Below are 18,768 nucleotides of genomic sequence, written 5' to 3' on the forward strand. Positions count from 1 at the left end.
TTTTTGTGTGTGTGCCATATCTCTTAAATACTTGTACCCTTATTTACTGGGTATTTTTCCTTCAACTCCCTTTTCAAAGGCTGCTGCTGCTGCTGGAGAAGGAAATGGCAACCCCTAAATAAGTTTTTTTAAGGGAAATTTTTTATCACTACCATAATTTGTAAATGATTATTTGTCATAGTGTGTGATAAATATTTACAGTCAGAGTAAAAGAATATTATAAACTCTCGCTACAAAGTGGCAGTCAGATTCTGATGTTTCTAGCCAGGAAGATCTCTTTGTTTAGAAAGGAAACTCGAAAGTCTTAGTAAGGGGTTAAAAATTAGCACCAGATTAGGGCTTTCTACTTGATGGTATCAAAAGAATAGAAAGAGAATGAAATAGAAAGGTGAGCCGGTATTATTTCTAGCACCCAAATGATGCTCTATTCTCCCACCAATGTGTTACAATATCCTATACTTAAAGAAACTCTGAACCAAGTTGGTTGTTTTCAAATGTTCTTCTGTAGCAAAATCTTTTCAAATGAAATCCCACATAGAAACCTAATATGCCAAAAGGGGAGGCAAAATAGACCCTCCTTTGGTAGAATGGGGACAGGGCCTCCCCTTGTCCCTTGGCACCTTCCTGAGTGTCCCACAGAACCTTCAGGTCCTTGCATCCCAGTCTGTAACCAGCCCTGTCCAGCCCTGACATTTTATGAGGCAACAAGCCCAAGATTTTCCCAGAAGCCTTTTCTCCTCTTCTGGGTGTTTCCAGATATTTCCACAGAGGCTGTTATTAGCATCTGTGATCCTGGTGCTCTGGTGGGTCCTCTAGGACATGTCACACAGGTTGGGCACACCTGTCCAGCCATCCACAATTCCCTTTACAACAGGGCTGGCCCATAGACACACTACTGTTCCTCTCTCTGGCAACACCAGGCTGCCCCCTGCTCTATCAAGGGCAACAAGCAGAAGCAGAGCAGCAGAGGTCACCCTTGCCAGGCCCCTAAGCATCCAAGACAGCATACCAAGAGACGGATATGTGCCCCCCATGAGTTAGTCTGGGCCCCACCTGAAGCATGGCGGGCAAAGCTGGGTTCCTTCTTGCTGATGGGGATGCTGGGCAATGAGGCCCGGCTGGCCCGCTTCCTCAGGATGACGCCGAGGTTGTTCCTGCGGGGGCTGCTCAGCCCGGTGGGCACAGACAGGGTCCCACTGCCCCGGAGAGGAAGGAGGCCTGCGGAGGCAGAGAAAGTCCTTGGACAGAGCCGGTCCTGCCTGGCCCCAGAGCCCCCCTTTGGAAATGGGCCCATCGGTGAACTACGAGAGAGCAAAGGTGACTCCCTGTCCAGTCTCAGGATGTAGACTGTGTAGATGGAAATGTTCTCTTTTTGGCCCAGGTATTGGTAAGAAGTGTCCCCAGCCTGAAGGTGCCTTCCCCAAACACCCAGTACCTTCCTTCATCAAGGTCCTCCGGGAGCCCAGGCTCTGGGAAGTGAGCTCTCTGTCCCTCTCCGGCTCCTTTGCCCTGCGGAATAACTCCATCTCCTTCATCTGCTTCAGCTTCATCTTCTCCTGGGCAGACCTGGCAATGGTGACCTGAATCTGGCACAAGGTCAAAGCAAACTCCATCACCTTGTGGACCCAATTGTGCTTTCTATACCTTCTTCATTCATTCAGTCATCAGGAACATGAGTGGCTCCTGGGTGCCAATAGCTGTTCTGAAAATGATCAAAAACTCAGAGGCCTTGCTCCCAAAGAACTATGTGGAGTGGTGAGATGGCAGCAAACAGACCAGCCTCTGATGTCAGGCAACCATGCACGGGAAGGAAAGTAAGGGACACAGGGTGATGGGGTTTGTTTCAGGTAGGGCGATCTCAAGGTGGTGACATTGAAGCAGAGACAGAAACAAAGTGAGGAGCAGACCCTGAGTCTGGGGGCTGCTGGATGTGGCTGTGAGCCCCGAGGAGGACACTGGTTGGTGTGCCCAGAGTCAGAGGTGAGGCAGGACACAGGTCGGGAGTGGTGGGTATGGGGCAGGAGCCACAGCACACTGGCCCGGTGGTCTCTGGTGGGGACTTGGGATTCTCCTCTGGAGGACACAGCAAGTCACTGGAGGTTCTGAACAGAAGAATGACATGATCTGATTCCCTCTTTTTTTTTTCTTTTTGTTTTCCTTTTTCTTTTTTTTTTGGCTGGGTGCGGGGATTCTCTAAGTATTGTTCTTTATAACTTTTTATTTTGATAAAATTAAAGATTCACAAGAAGTTGCAAAAATAGAACCAAGAATTTCCAGGCAGAACTTATAAGATAGCCGGAAAAATGAAAGAAGGACCAGATTCTGGACAAGTTCAAAAGTAAAGCCCACGGCTTTGGCTGATACATGAGGTGTGGGATAAGAGAGAGACAGGAGGTGGGATGGGGCTGCGATTTGGGGTCAGAGCAGCTGGAAGTCTGGAGTTGCCTTTTACTGCCATTCACAGAGAGGACACTAGGAAAAGGAAGTTTTGGGGTGGGGTGGATGAGAATTCAGCAGTTAAAATCTTGGATAAGGTAAGTTGGAAATATAACTAGAGACCTAGAGGGCTCCTAAATCTCCCTCTCCAGTCCAGACCTTCCCCTGAACTCCAGGAGCTGTTAAATTATATGACTGCATTTATATAGCACTGATACTCAACATCTGCATTTAGGTCTCTAGTTATATTTCCAACTTTTTTCTATCATTTTTCCGGCTATCTTAGTCTAAGTCCCGCCACGTGGAAATTCTGGTTCTATTTTTGCAACTTCTTGTGAATCTTTAATTGTGTCAAAATACAAAGTTATATAGACGGGGGAGCCTGGTGGGCTGCCATCTATGGGGTCGCACAGAGTCAGACACGACTGAAGCGACTTAGTAGCAGCAGCTGCATAGAGGTGGTACCTAATGCCATAGGTCGGGTATCAGGTTACAGCAGTCAGTGTAAATAGATAGGATGCTAGAGGTGTGAGTTCTGAGTGCCATCACATAGAGGTCAGGAAGACAAGGAGGAGCCAGCAAAGAAGGGCCAGGAAGGATGTAACTGATGTAGTCAGAGAAGCAAGAAAGAAGCAGCCCTCATTTCCATTCCTTGGTGGGGAATTCAAGAAGGATGAGCCACAAAAGCTGGCAATGGGTCAAGTTGAAAGAGCACTGTGACTGCTGCTCACGGGAAGGTGGATCCACCAGTGCCTCAATGGGGGTGATTTCAGTGGGGCTGTGGGGACTAAACCTACTGGCCCACACTCAGGAAAGGACTGGTAAAGAGACAAGGCAGAATTTTTGCTTCGGTTTGGTTTTCTTAAGATGAGAGAGAACTAAGATGCTGGTGGGAATGATCCAGTTTCAAGGAAATCATTGTTGATGCAGGAGAAAGACAAGTGCTAGAGTCGGGATGTCAGATGGATTGAGCTCGAACATCAGGAGAAGGAAGTGAGCAAATGGGCTGCTTGAGGTTGAGATGATGGCAGGGAAGATGTTATTTGCAGCGCCAAGGTCTACGGTATGACCATGGGAGTGAGTGGCTAAGGTGGGTAGAGGATGAGATCATTTCATGGCCCTGAATTATTCCTCCTTTGCCTCATGGTCTGTCACCACCGCTGGAGAGGGAGGATGTGGTAGCTGGACCTTATCAGCATCACTGGATCCCACAGCACATGCACATAGCAGGCTTTCAAGATACGTTTATTGCACTTTTATATGTCTGTTTTAAAGGAAGACCATAACAGTGACTCTGCATGTATGTACGCATGCATCCAGATAATCACGATGGTGTGATCACTCACCTAGAGCCAGACATCCTGGAATGTGAAGTCAAATGGGCCTTAGGAAGCATCACTACGAACAAAGCTAGTGGAGGTGATGGAATTCCAGTTGAGCTATTTCAAATCCTGAAAGATGATGCTGAGAAAGTGCTGCACTCAATATGTCAGCAAATTTGGAAAACTCAGCAGTGGCCACAGGACTGGAAAAGGTCAGTTTTCATTCCAATCCCAAAGAAAGGCAATGCCAAAGAATGCTCAAACTATCGCACAATTGCACTCATCTCACATGCTAGGACAGCAATGCTCAAAATTCTCCAAGCCAGGCTTCAACAGTACGTGAATCTTGAACTTCCAGATGTTCCAGCTGGATTTAGAAAAGGCAGAGAAACCAGAGATCAAATTGCCAACATCCGTTGGATCATTGAAAAAGCAAGAGAGTTCCAGAGAAACATCTATTTCTGCTTTATTGACTATGCCAAAGCCTTTGACTGTGTGGATCACAATAAACTGTGGAAAATTTTGAAAGAGATGGAAATACCAGACCACCTGACCTGCCTCTTGAGAAACCTGTATGCAGATCAGGAAGCAACAGTTAGAACTGAACATGGAACAACAGACTGGTTCCAAATAGGAAAAGGAGTACATCAAGGCTGTATATTGTCACCCTGCTTATTTAACTTATATGCAGAGTACATCATGAGAAACAGTGGGCTGGAAGAAGCACAAGCTGGAATCAAGATTGCCGGGAGAAATATCGATAACCTCAGATATGCAGATGACACCACCCTTATGGCAGGAAGTGAAGAAGAACTAAAGAGCCTCTTAATGAAAGTGAAAGAGGAGAGTGAAAAAGTTGGCTTCAAGCTCAACAGTCAGAAAACTAAGATCATGGCATCCAGCCCCATCACTTCATGGCAAATAGATGGGGAAACAGTGGCTGACTTTATTTTGGGGGGCTCCAAAATCACTGCAGATGGTGATTGCAGCCATGGAATTAAAAGACGCTTACTCCTTGGAAGGAAAGTTATGACCAACCTAGATAGCATATTAAAAAGCAGAGACATTACTTTGTCAACAAAGGCCCGTCTAGTCAAGGCTATGGTTTTTCCAGTAGTCATGTATGGATATAAGAGTTGGATATAAAGAAAGCTGAGTGCCGAAGAATTAACGCCTTTGAAGTGTGGTGTTGGAGAAGACTCTTGAGAGTCCCTTGGACAGCAAGGAGATCCAACCAGTCCATCCTAAAGGAGATCAGTCCTGGGTGTTCATTGAAAGGACTGATGTTGAAACTGAAACTCCAATATTTTGGCCACCTGATGTGAAGAGCTGACTCATTGGACAGACCCTGATGCTGGGAAAGATTGAGGGCAGTTGGAGAAGGGGACAACAGAGGATGAGATGATTGGATGGCATCACCAACTCAATGGACATGTGAAGTGAAGTGAAGTCGCTTAGTCGTGTCTGACTGTGACTCCATAGAACTATAGCCTACCAGGCTCCTCCCATGGAATTTTCCAGGCAAGAATGAATACTGGAGTGTGTTGCCATTTCCTTCTCCAGAGGATCTTCCCCACCCAGCGATCGAACCCGGGTCTCCTGTATTGTAGGCAGACGCTTTACTGTCTGAGCCACCAGGGAAGTCAATGGACATCGTCGTCGTTAAGTCACTTCAGTCGTGTCTGACTCTGTGTGACCCCATGGACAGCAGCCCACCAGGGTCCCCCATCCCTGGGATTCTCCAGGCAAGAACACTGGAGTTGGTTGCCATTTCCTTCTTTGATGTATGAAAGTGAAAAAGTGAAAGTGAAGTCGCTCAGTCATGTCCGACTCTTAGCGACCCCATGGACTGCAGCCTACCAGGCTCCTCTGCCCATGGGATTTTCCAGGCAAGAGTACCAGAGTGGGGTGCCATTACCTTATCCGAGTCAATGGACATGAGTTTGGGTAAACTCCAGGAGTTGGTAATGGACAGGGAGGCCTGGCGTGCTGCAGTTCATGGGGTTGAAAAGAGTCGGACACGACTGAGAGACTGAACTGAACTGAACACATGCATGCTCTGTCCTGTCTGACTCTTTGTGATCCTATGGAGTGTAGCCCACCAGGCTCCTCTGTCCATGGGACTCTCCAGGCAAGAATACTGAAATGGGTTGCCATTGCCTTCTTCAAGGGATCTTCCAGACCCAGGGATCAAACCAGGGTCTCCTGCAACTCCTGCTTTGGCAGATGGATTCTTTTACCACTGGGTCATGTAGGAAGTCCAATGACTCCCCAAGTTTCACTAAATTCATCCAGACTAGGATCTGTATGAATCATCTGGATCAAGGTCACCTTAGAAGTACAAGGTATTTGTCAGCCTGTGAAACACAGCATTTGGCTGATCTGCCTCTGAGTCAGCTGCCTCTAGGTTGCTATCTTGGGTGCTGGTTCAGATTACTTGGTTTGGTTCACCTAAGCCCTTCTGCCATCTCCCCCACATCCTGCTTCCTTCTGAACCATGTGTGACCTCCTCCTGTCCTCGCCTCCTCCCTCAGCCCCACCCCTCGGGTCCCTGCTGTACTCTCCCCTTCACCTAGGCCCCCTCACCTCTGTCCTTCTCCTCCTTTCTTTCCTCTCTTTTCTGCCATAGCCTTCACCCCAACCCATCTACAGGTTCTAGCCTTAAGGACTGGAGCAGCTGCCTCGGGTTCCTCCTTGCTCTCCTCAAGCCAGGCCCACACTTGTGTATTTCAGAAGCATGTGTGCCTTCAGCCAGTGGTGTGCTCTGACCCCAGCTTCCTCTCCCCTCACTTTCCAGGTACCTTGGTTTCACTCTCCTTCTGGTCCTCTTCTTTTAACAAGGGGTGAGCTTCTTTGGCATGGCTGAAGGAGAAGGATGTCAGCATCGGAGCAGACTGAGATAAAGGCAGGGCAGGCTTCTCAGGGGCAGCAGACCTGTCTCTGACAGGCGGGATCAAAGGTTTTGGCTCTGAAGAGTGAAGAACAAGAGTAAAACTGAGGACACCCAGCACCCGAGAGCAGCAGCCGCTGGGATTAAGGCTCTACAGCCCTGGGGTTGGTATAACATGCAACTGTCTAAGCCCTCCACCCTCAGTGCTTCTCCCCTATGCTGCCTTAAAAGGGAAAGCACAGGTTAAATTCACTCTACAGAGCAGCACTGGGAGGAATAGAACAGGCTGCCTGAGGACCAACACCCTTCCCCTTTCATGCATCCATCCATGCATCCATCTATCAACAGTTACTGCACACTTTATTCTAAGACTGGGGTGGGGTGGGGTGGGGTGGAGAGGAGTGTGGGCAGGAAATAGGGGCAGACCTGTTATCTAAGAGGTTTAAGATATTTCCTGAGAATGTAAGTCTGTCTTAACTGGGAGGCATGTGCTTCAGAAAAAGGAAAAACAAAATGAGCCCATTGATCATTATACACTACCATGCTCCTGTCTGAGACTGTAACACCACAGGAAAGAGCCAGAGGACTAATGCCAGCCCAACGCTCTCATTTTACAGATGGGAAAGTTGAGACCCAGTGACCTTCAGATGCTCTTATGATTAACAAAATTCAAATTCATTTCCAAATGACATCAAATCTGTAGTATATCTTTGTCATTCCATGTTTTCCCAATTGCCAGACTTTAAGAGCATGTTTCTTGTTTTAGGGACAGTGTGGGGGTAGGTCCATTAGTTTTCCTTTAATGAAGGCAGCGTTAATCAGGTTCTCCTGCTCACAAAGTTTGGAGTTCACTGGCCTTGAGAGAACTTACAAATCAGGGCTCCTCTGGGAAGAGGGGCCACCACCTGGGGCTGCCTGAGGCTGGAAAGGGTGTAGAGTCTGGGGATCTGGCAGGGCTCCTGGGGACCCCCAGATCTCTGTCCAGCCCCTGCCTTCTACCAAAGATCCCTCCTGGGAGAAGACTCTAGAACCAAGGGGGAGGAGGGGCGAAGCCTCTGTCTGCCGGGAAGTAAGGCAGGGCCGAGGGCATAGGCGCCCAGATGCCAGCTCACCAGAGCAGGGACTGCAGGAAAGCCCTTAGCTTCAGACACTACCATGCGAGCCCCGACTACATGCTAGACGTGGTGCCCACATTGGGCAGTGTTGTCCTCTGCCGACAGCTGGAAGGTCAGAGAGCTTCTTGAGGACTCTGCCAGTTTGTAGCCCCCTTTCACCTATGCCTCCAAGAGACTCCCTGGAAAGCTTTGTCCAAGCAGCCTGGCCCCTGCCCCACAAGGACCCGGTTCTCAAGTGACAACCTGGTGGGGCAGACAGGGGAGTAGCTCTAGGCTGGCGTCCCCTGGCCCAAAACCCCTTCCAGCGCTCTCAGGAAGCTCTCAAGGGACGCTGGGTGCCCGTGTGTGTCACACTGGACTGCCCCAGCTCACCCTGCCACAGCCCGGCCAGAGAGGGAAGACTGGCCACAGCAGAGGTTTCCAGGCCAGGCCTGCCTCTCAGGCCCAGCTGGGCATCCTAACCCTGGGGCCTCATGGGCAGCAGCCTCCCCCTGACCAACTGACCTGCTGCTGAGCTGATTACAGGGTGACCTGCCCGGAAGCTGGGCAACAGTCCACCCGCTCCTGCCAGTCAGCACAGCAGCTGCCGCCAACCCCCTAGGCCTGTGGCCCACGGTACTCTGCCCATGTCCCCTCACTCGACCTTCCATCCTCCCCACAAATTAGGTCATAGGCTGGAGAGCTTCTCTGAGCCTCAACCACCTGCCTCACTGCCAGCCCAGCTGGCTCTCTTCCCCTGAGGCTGAAACCTCCTGGGATCGGCTGACCAAGGGATTCACGGGATGCAGTTTAATTTCTCACTCTGTCTGGAAAGGAATCCTCTATTCGCTTAGATCCATGCATCTCCTGCATTGGCAGGCGGGTTCTTTACCACACCACTAGCACCACCTGGGCAGCCCAGGGGCAGCCATAGGATGGGACAAACCCCACCTTTGGAGCCGCAAGGACCTGCGTGCTTTCTGTGCACTAAGAAGGTCCATCTTGGTGAACCTCAGTGCACCCTTCCTCCATCAGATGGGACAGCACCGTCTCTCTCAGCCGGGTGATCATGAAGCAACCTATGCTGGTGGAGGGTACCACAGAGCAGGGGCCACCCTCCCTGGGACCAGGGCGACTTCTGCTTCCCCTTCCATGAAATGAAGGCAATGAGTCTAAGAGCACCCAGATCTCCTCTAGCCCTAATTCCAATCCCATGATCCAACCCAGGAACCAGAGAGTCAAATAACAAATGGAAGGGTGCAAGACGAGTACATACCCAGAGATCTGGGGGTCTTCTCCCGAGGCCCATGCTCCCAGACCAATCTTAAAAGAATGGGGGAGAAAAAAGCACCATGAGAGATGGCAAGCAAGACCTCCTGCTGCGCTAGCTAGCAAGCAAGAGCTAGCTCCCAGGCTAGCTCCAGGATGGGGTGACAGCTGAGAGGGGGATGAGACAGAGGGGGCCGTGGGTGCCTCTGTAAAGAGGCTCTTGGCCAGGTGTTCAAGGCAGCAGGAGATGCAGCTCCTTCTGGACTTGAGAGCAGGCTGACCGGCAGGCTTGGTCCAGACAAAACTCAGAACCCTGTTTTCTTGCTGCATAGACCATTGATTTCCCCAGGAAGCCAGCCTCCATGAGTAAACCACTCAGTCCAACAGGAAGCCCTGCCCCTGCTGTGTGCTCAGGAGATGGGGGTGAATCTCCTCCCACCTCAGGACAGACTGACTTCAATCCTCTCCCAACTCAGGAGACCCACTCCTTCTCTCCTCCAAGGTCTAGAGGGAGTGACCCCCTTTGCTGCTGATGGGAAATCACCACTGCTTTGTAGGAGACGTTCAGTTCAAACTGAGCACAGGAAGGGAAGATGAGGCATTCCTGGCACTGGTTTTAATTGCAGTTTTTAAAGTAAACAGTACTGTTTACTCATTTGTGCATGCATGTTGCTGCTTCAGCCAGGCCCAGCTCTTTGCAGCCCCATGGACTGTAGCCTGCCAGGCTCCTCTGTCTATGGGATTATCCAGGCAATAATACTGGAGTGGGTTACCATACCCTATTGAAGATGTACTATGTGCAAAGCACTGTGTAGACACTGGGAATACAGCATCACTAAGACAGGTGGTGATGCATGGATGGGCCTTACATTCCCAGGAAGACCAGATATACATTATCTAACATGGACTTTTCTCTTCTCACTGGGAAATGCATAGACAGCAGAAGGCTCTGGGGGGGTGACAGGGTGACAAGCCACGAGAACTGGGACACGACATCCTGTGCTCTGGCCTCAGAGTGTTCACTCAGCAGGGTGACCTAGGCTGGGATGGCCGGAGGACAGGCTGTAGGAGAGCCCACCTGAGTGCCTGCCCAGATATAGGGTCCCTAAAGTGGAGAGTGAAAAAGTTGGCTTAAAGCTCAACATTCAGAAAACAAAGATCATGGCATCCGGTCCCATCACTTCATGGGAAATAGATGGGGAAACAGTGGAAACAGTGTCAGACTTTATTTTTGGGGCTCCAAAATCACTGCAGATGGTGACTGCAGCCACGAAATTAAAAGACGCTTACTCCTTTGAAGGAAAGTTATGACCAACCTAGATAGCATATTCAAAAGCAGAGACATTACTTTGCCAACAAAGGTTTGTCTAGTCAAGGCTATGGTTTTTCCTGTGGTCATGTATGGATGTGAGACTTGGACTGTCAAGAAGGCTGAGTGCCGAAGAATTGATGCTTTTGAACTGTGGTGTTGGAGAAGACTCTTGAGAGTCCCTTGGACAGCAAGGAGATCCAACCAGTCCATTCTGAAGGAGATCAGCCCTGGGATTTCTTTGGAAGGAATGATGCTAAAGCTGAAACTCCAGTACTTTGGCGACCTCATGCAAAGAGTTGACTCATTGGAAAAGATTCTGATGCTGGGAGGAGTTGGGGGCAAGAGGAGAAGGAGACAACAGAGAATGAGATGGCTGGATGGCATCACTGACTCGATGGACGTGAGTCTCAGTGAACTCCGGGTGTTGGTGATGGACAGGGAGGCCTGGCGTGCTGTGATTCATGGGGCCGCAAAGAGTCGGACACGACTGAGGGACTAATCTGATCTGACTGAGGGGACCGTGGAGGTCAGGGGACCGGAGGTCTACAGGAAGGGCCAGAGCCTGGGCCAACCAAGACTCTGAGTTGCTCCGTGGGACAGGCACAGCCTCCTAGATCAGGACCCCCAGGGAGGGCCTGTGTGGCTTGGAGACACAGGCAAACACCCCAGGGCGCCCAGCTAGGGCGCTAGGTCTTTGCCATTGGAACCCACCACTGCCCAGCTGTGCTAACAGGGCTTGGGCAGAGGTGAGCTGGGAAGTCCCTTTGGTGGTTCTGGCTAGGCACAGAGTGGGTACAGGGCACCAGTAATCATGGCACTGCTTCCTCCCTCAGACCCAGCCATCTCCGGCTCCTGGCCCACAGCCTCGCCCCTTTGACCTCGAGCTGGAGGCTGTTTTCCCTTCCCCTCTGAGCAGAGGACGTGGCCTCAGAGCACGTGGCTCAGCCTCCTTCAAGCTATGGACCTTGGCAAACCTCTCCTTCCCTTCTCTGCTGCTGCTAAGTCATGTCAGTCGTGTCCAACTCTGTGTGACCCCATAGACGGCAGCTCACCAGTCTCCTCCATCCCTGGGATTCTCCAGGCAAGAACACTGGAGTGGGTTTCCACTGCCTTCTCCAATGCATGAAAGTGAAGTCGCTCAGTTGTGTCCGATTCTTCATGACCCCATGGACTGCAGCCCACCAGGCTCCTCTGTCCATGGGATTTTCCAGGCAAGAGTACTGGAGTGGGGTGCCATTGCCTTCTCCACCTTTCCTTCTCTAGAGACCCATTAGCAGAAAGGACAGAGGCCAAGGTCACCCACACCCAGAGAGCCTTCACTTTTCTCCACACAGCGTTCTAGCCCCCTCTCCCTCTTCTGAACCCCCACCGTGACCTGAGGTGGTCCCACCAGGCCACACGAAAATGACGGGAACAGCAAAGCTCTACCTGCATCGACAGTCTTCTCCGTGAACCTGGCCAGACACCTGAGCATCTACCAGTGTCCCCAGCAGCACAAGTTGAACCCACTCACAAGCTGCCACCCCAAGGCTCCAAAGCCTGCCTCTCCTCCTAATTCCCTGTCCTGCTGAAGCCACCACCATCTGTCTGGCTGTTTATCCAGTAACTCTGGCATGGGCCTCAGCTCCCTACCTGTTTCATCCCACATCCAGTCACCAATCCCCTCCCCCACTTCTTCACTTTCCAAGCCCCTCTGCACACTGACCACTGCAGACCAGGGCCCCACAGCCTCTGCCCATTCAGGTGCCCACAGCTTCTCCCCTGGATCCCTGAGGCAACCCCGACTGTGTGCACAGCCCATGCCACACTGCCGTGGCCAAAGTGGCCTTCCTAAATCAGATCTGACATCACTTCCACACCAAAAAGCCCCCAGTGGCACCTCACTGCTTCAGGGTAAAGCTCACACTCCTCAGTTTAGCACACGGGCCCTTCAGCCCTGCGTACCTCACCCCCCGTCACACACAGATACAGTGCTGCTGGAAAACTAGCCATGCCCTAGATGCCTCAGTCAGTCATCCTTCCCAACTCTCCCTCTCTCCATCTCACAGACTCTGCCTCAGCCTTCAAAACTCAACTGGCCTCACCTCCTCTGAGAAGTCTTCCTGGCCTGATTGAAATAATTTTCCACAGCGCTCCTCAGAATGAGAGGCAGCCTTCTACCTTAGTGTTTACCTCACTGGGACTTTTAGTCAATGGTCTGCTGGTAAATTTCCCTTATGAGCTCCCAGAACACAGGGAATGTCTTGTTTGGCTTTGCTTTCATAGCGCCTGACACAGTGTCTGGCACAGAGTGGTTCTTAACAGTGACTCAATGGATGCACGGACACATGGACAGACAGACAGATGAAGGATGGATGAAATGGTAATGGAGTCTCCCTCCCAGCCATTAGCTAGCCTCACGGAGTCAAGGGAGAGAAATCCACGTCACAACCTGACAGCAAATAGGCAGATACTTCAGATGTTATCTGCCTAATCCACGTGTGACTAATCCATGGCAGTTCACATGGGAGCTTGACACCTTGGGAGCCACAGAAGTGTCCAGATATAGCCCCTGCCTTATAGTGCTGCAAGTTCAAGAATAGAAATGAGGTTGAAATAAAAGGTGAGCAAATAAGTAGGTGGGAGGTGGCTGGACCGCACACAGGCTGGGTGCCGTGTGAACAGAGCCCTTCCCCACATCCCGAGGAGGCCAGGGAAGACCTGACAGAGAGGGTGGACGTGGAGCTGGGGCTTGAAAAATGTAGGAACTGACCAGCAGGCCAAGGGTAAGAGGCTCATGTTGGGGCTGCAGGGAGGTGCCGTCCAGGGCTGGACACAGGGGTATGGGGGTGGAGAGGGTTGCCACTCAGGCTCCCAGAGAGCAGCACAGGAGGAAGTGTGAAGTGGTGGACTGGGACACCCTGAATGTCTGGCCAAGGAGACTCCTGTTTAAGCTGCTGGCACCAGGAAGTCAATAGAAGTGAGGTGCATGGAAGGGGTGTATTTGGGGAGGGGGGGTGGATGAAAACAAAAGATCATGATGAAGAGCTCAGGGCCACAGGAGATGGGGTAGGAGCTCCAGGGGGAGGTCAAAGGGGAGCCAGCAAGTACAAACCAAGAGCAAAGGCAGGGCAAGCAGGGGTGGTAGCCTCCGTACTGTCTCTCGTTGCTTAAGAAAGCCCGCATGGAATTTGGCAATCTGTTAGGAACAGGGGGCAAGAGTTGAAAATGATGCTGAAATTGGAAGATCAAAGAGCACTCCTGCAGCCCAGTGGAAATTAGGGGGTCATGGGGGAGAGACAGTTAGGGGAAACACGAAGAGCTCCATCCGTGATGCTGTGGTGGTGATATACCCTCCTTCCCTCCTTGCCTCCAACGCTGGATCTGCATTAGCCTTGAGGGCCTGGGAATGCTCAACAGGAGGAGGGAAGCCCAGGGGATGCGGAAGTCTCCCATCCCACTTGACCTTGGAAGCCACCTGCACAGATAAGCCTCCCAGGGGAGAACAAGGAGATGGAGGCGAAGAGTTCTGGAATACACTTAAGAAATAAGGAAAGAGGGGGCACACAGGAAACTGCCTGGAAGTCAGGAAGGTGAGGAAGACAAAGAATTCAAGGACATCAACAGCTCAAGAGCAGTGGGATGGGTAGAAAGGTCACTTATCGGGGGCCAGAGAGTCATGAAAGCCACCACGAACTCTCAGAGGGGAGGAAGAGGTGGATGTCTGAGCAGGAAACGAGGAGGCGGTGTCGATGGTGAGGAGGTGGAGGCCGGTAGAGGAAGAGGTCGGTGGAAAAATCGAGCAGAGAGCTTAAATCCAGGAGCAGGTCCACAGATGGGCTCCCACACTTCACCAGGGTACAGTAAGATGTGGACATGTATTGGGACAGAAGGGGAGGCGATGTGGGAGACAGAAGACCCTTGAGAGAAATGGGCACAGCAGACCCCAAAGAGAGCGCTCTCTCTACTTCCCCCTGTCTCAATCTCTCCCTCTCTCTCTATTCACTGATTCTCTATTCACTCTCCCTATTCACTGATTCCCAGTTTTTTGATTCCCTTTTTAGTCCAAAACTTTTGTAGACTACCCCCATATATAGACACAATAATGCTTGCATTTTTAATGTCCATTCATTAAGAAAATGCACCATCACAAAGAGCTATCATGAATCCAATAGTGGTTTAAAAATATTCATATTCTATTCATCAGGGCAGCAACCACACGTATCAGGACATTGGTAGAAAACAGAGGTCAAGACATTGTTAATTAAGCCTATGCACCCCTCCTGCTGGAGTCAAGGGCCAGCTCTGTGACTGCCCCAGGTCAGAGGCTCATGGTGGAGGACCCTGCCCTCCACACATCTGGCTCCCAGAGCTCTGCCCTGGGGTGGAGACTCAGTCATAGGGAGTCCAAGCAGATCTTGGAGGGTAGAGGAGAGAGGACCACAGGTAGTTTTGATTTAGGGCTGCTTACCGTGTGGTGGGGGGCCTCAGGCCCGTGAGGATGTCCTGGCCCAGAGGCAAGAGGCTGGGAAGGGAGCCAGGTGTGCAGGAGGTCCCAGCGGGTACCTTGGCCTTGGGGATGGGTGGGATCACAATGCCTCCCAGGGACTTGTGCATCTTCTCATCATTGCAGTGCAGGTACTGTTGGGAAATCTGTACCTGAGAGCAGAGGTAGAGGAGGGTCTGGTCCACGAAACAGTCCACTCTGGATGCTCAGCTCCCAGGTGCCTCGTGCAGAGTGGTCCCTTCTATCCACAGCACTGGTAAGTATCCTGCTTCTCTTTTTAATAGTACAACCCGGGACCTCTGAGCTCATTATTTCCTTACCATTTAAACAAAAAGGGGTCCTCTCATTCCTCCTCCAACCCCTTTAGTCATTATTATTAGTTGTTTTTCTGTTCTCATTTCAGAAAATCCTAGAACATCAGAGCTGAAAGGGATCCTTAAAAACATCAGGTCCAATTCCCTTTTCTTAGTGCAAACTGAGGCCCAGAGAGGGAAGTGACTTGCCCATGGTCACACAGCCAGTGAGGGGCAGAGTGGAAACCAGAACCTAAATCTCCTGAGTCTTAACCCAGTATTCTTTCCCCTCTGCCACAGTCCCTTGCCAAAAGTGAGGAGGGTCAGAACCATAGGAAATTCTGGAACATTTAGATCAGAGAAGGCTTGAGAACCATCACATGTAAGATGGATAATCACACAGCATCTGCTTAGAAGGAGCCAGCTCGGTACCTCTGGGACAACTACCAGAGAAGATACTTTCAGAGATGCTCAGGGCCCAGGAACAGGGATTGGTAAAGGATCGAAAGAAAAACAGAAGGACAGGGAGGCAAGACTCAGAGCAGTCCAACTGCCTTACCTCCTGGGCACCAGGTCTCAGCTCCTGGGGACCCTGACGGCTTATGGGCGGGTCCAGGCCCTTCTCCTTGGCTATGCTGGCTTCTGGGGTGGTGGGGATGCTCTGAATGGGAGGCATCGGCCTGGACACCCTCAGCAGCCTCTGAGAGGTGGCCCGGGGGATGGCAGTCTTCAGGGGAACTCCTTTGGGGCCTCCACCGGGATCCAGAGAGGCTGTATGTGGTAGGGATGGGGAGTAAGTGAGTCCCCAGAGTGTGGGGGGTGGAGTTAATTCAGTTGCTTGGCAACAGGGCCTTGTGTCCTGGGGAGGCTGGCATGGTGAGAGGAGGGGGCAGATGTTCCCCCAGCCCCAAGCCCACCCCTAGACTGTGCTGAGTGTCCTTTCCCACTCCTGTAAAATTTGGTAGTAAGTGTCAGTCAAAGTCACCTATTTAAAATTCAGAATAAATTGATTAAATAATTAAAATTCAGAGGCAGGTTGGGTAGAAAGGGGAACAAAATCAGTACTGAATTAGGAGAGAAAGCAGTGGGTTCTAGTCCTTGTATCCACTTGAAAGCCACTGGGTGGCTTTAGCATAGTTGGCAGGAGTGGGAGGAAGAAGGTGGTCAGATCTGTGTTCGAAAAGAATTGCTCTGCAGTGAAGACTAGAAAGAGGCGAGGGTGGGAATGGGGAGTCCGGTTGGGAAGCGCTGCAGAGGCCTAAGTGGGAGATGGCATTCCACGGAGGAGGCAGGGGCTGTAGAGAGGGTGCCCCCCGACCACCTCTGACCCCAGCTGCCAGTTGCACACCTGCTGACTCTCACAGTCCAAGTGGCCTGGGGTCCCTGACCTTAGGGCTGGGGTCTGGGCAGGGCCCAGGGCTCACCACGGGAAGATGCTGCCAAGCCCTCTGAGAGTCTCCTTTTCTTGAGCTTGTCCTTGATCTGGGTGGTGTCCCGGGCCACACTGTTGGCCTCTGACTTCAGCGAAGGGAGCGGCACCAGCGGGTGGGGACCCAGAGACAAGGCCGCAAGGTTCCTGGGGTGGCCGTTCCTGGCCTGCCAGCCCTTCAGAGGAGCATCCAGTTTGAGGCTTCCAGGGTCCCCATGTCCACTCAAGAGCTGTGATGGCTTCTCCAGGAGGGCGCTGGGTGCTAGCTGGAGGGAGGCTGAGACAAGAACTGCTATGCTAGAGGAGCCCACTCCCCCCACTTCCCTGGGTGCTAACACCACCCAGGCCCCAGGACCTCAGCTCTGCCTTCCTGGGGCTCTTGGGGCCTTCCTGCTATTCCTAGGAGAACCCCACTTATTCCCTGTTCCTGCAGGAGCCCTCTGTACACCTCCATCCTTTGAGGCAGAGAGTTGAAAAGTGAGGTGAAGTGAAGTCGTTCAGTCATGCCCGACTCTTTTCGACCCCATGGACTATAGCCTACAAGGCTCCTCTGTCCATGGAATTTTCCAGGCAAGAGTACTAGAGTGGGTTGCCATTTCCTTCTCCAGGGGATCTTCTCGACCCAGGAATCGAACCCAGGTCTCCCACATTGCAGGCAGACACTTTACCATCTGAGCCACCAAGGAAGCCCAAGGACCCACCTAAAACCAAAGGACATGTCCAGCAGGGACCAGGGTAAAATTAACACCTGCCATGGCTTGAGGACACAGTTGGGCATCTAAACACACCCATCTCCTCCCTCCAGGATGAGGTCCAAGCTCTGCTCTGTGGTCACTGACCCTGTCTGTGTGGCTGCCAGGTGGAATGGCCCATCTCTGTCCCAAGGCCCCAGAGAGGCTGCTGGGACATTCGAAGGCCATTTGATGTGATGGAGTCACCAGGCCCATCCCTCCATCTCACCTTCTCCAAAAGTCTCCAGGCTGGAGTCACTGCTTCCACCTGGGAGTGCAAGGGGCCCAGCACTGCTCTGGGGAACGCTGCCACCGTACACGGCCACAGGAGCCGGAACTTTGGCTGGGGACAGAAAGGCATGGAGAGCAGTGTCTTAGAGTCCACTAAGGCTGGGATAGGGGACAGATGGTCCCGGGCACTCTGTGGCCCATCCCCCAAATCAGAGCCTTGCCCTCAGGTGGGGGCTTGCCACCCCGACCCCAGCCGGCCAGGGCACCGTGCTCCCCACCAAAGCCCACCTTTCCAGCCCGCTCCGCATGACTTCTCCCAGCTTTGCTCCAAACCCTCCCCACACTGCACCTTCTCAGCCTCTTTCATGAGCTCCCGGTCCTCGGCCCTGAGCACAGTGGCCTGTTCCCTGAACTGCTCAGGCGTTCCCGGTTCTCCACACTCCTAGCAAGGAGTCTCCAGGCCCCTGCAGAGGCCCCTCCCAGGAGAAGCAGCTCCACCTCACAAGCACCCGTTCGCTCCAGGCATGACCGCTGACTCCCTCACCCTCCAGGGGAAACAGGCTCACACAGCTGGCTCCCAGCGGCAGCACCAGGCCTGGAACACTGAAACAGTTGGCCACACTGTCTCCTGCCCTGTCAGCTGAGGAAAACGGGGCCACCCAGCTCTCCCATGGACCCACTCCTGCATCCTTGGCCCGTCTTCGTATTCCCACTACAGAACACTACCCTCAGTCAGCCCATCAGCTCAGAGAGTGGAAGCAAAGCCCTGGAATCTGGAGCCAGATAGGGAGCCCCCCACAGGAGGCTGAGCAGGGAGAGCCCACAGAGTCTGGCCCGGATGGAAAGGCTTGGCGGCCTGACCACATCTCCCAAGCAGAGCCCGTGGGAGTATCCAAGGAAGATCCCCACCCCCACAACCTTCCTTGGGGCCCCTTACCTGGGGATACATCGTCACGGGTGCCCATGCCCTGGGTGGAGGAGGCACCTGGGGGGTTGTCCAGAGGCAGCAGCTAGTTTCTGGGCCGTGAGCACAATCCTCAAGCATCCAGAGGACCCCAACCTATAACATCCAGGGACATACAATGGAGAGAGGCAGAGAGGATCAGTACAAATCACAAACTCTTTTTAAACCACTTTGTGGGAAGCCCCCCAGGAGCTAAAGCATTCTTTCTTCTTTTTTATTTTTTTAAGAGCTTTAAAATTTTTATTTATGTTTGACTATGCCGGGTCTTTGTTGTTGTGCGGGGTTTTCTCTAGTTGCGGCAAGCAGAGACT

The 18,768-nt window shown here is 52.0% G+C and overlaps 1 protein-coding gene across 1 annotated transcript in view; it reads right to left on the bottom strand.

The window, feature by feature from the left end:
• The window catches only part of TOGARAM2 (TOG array regulator of axonemal microtubules 2), a 44,463-nt gene extending 26,021 nt beyond the window's left edge, over positions 1 to 18,442 (bottom strand). The window contains 10 exon segments of the mRNA XM_061431380.1: positions 1,054 to 1,218; positions 1,436 to 1,586; positions 6,560 to 6,726; positions 9,019 to 9,065; positions 14,774 to 14,961; positions 15,662 to 15,873; positions 16,527 to 16,808; positions 17,492 to 17,635; positions 17,782 to 17,935; positions 18,431 to 18,442. Of these exon segments, the coding sequence (XP_061287364.1) occupies positions 1,054 to 1,218; positions 1,436 to 1,586; positions 6,560 to 6,726; positions 9,019 to 9,065; positions 14,774 to 14,961; positions 15,662 to 15,873; positions 16,527 to 16,808; positions 17,492 to 17,635; positions 17,782 to 17,935; positions 18,431 to 18,442 (1,522 nt within the window).
• Positions 18,443 to 18,768: the final 326 nt, after the last annotated feature.

Source organism: Bos javanicus, chromosome 11 (assembly GCF_032452875.1).
Source record: "Bos javanicus breed banteng chromosome 11, ARS-OSU_banteng_1.0, whole genome shotgun sequence".
NCBI classification, from domain to species: domain Eukaryota; kingdom Metazoa; phylum Chordata; class Mammalia; order Artiodactyla; family Bovidae; genus Bos; species Bos javanicus.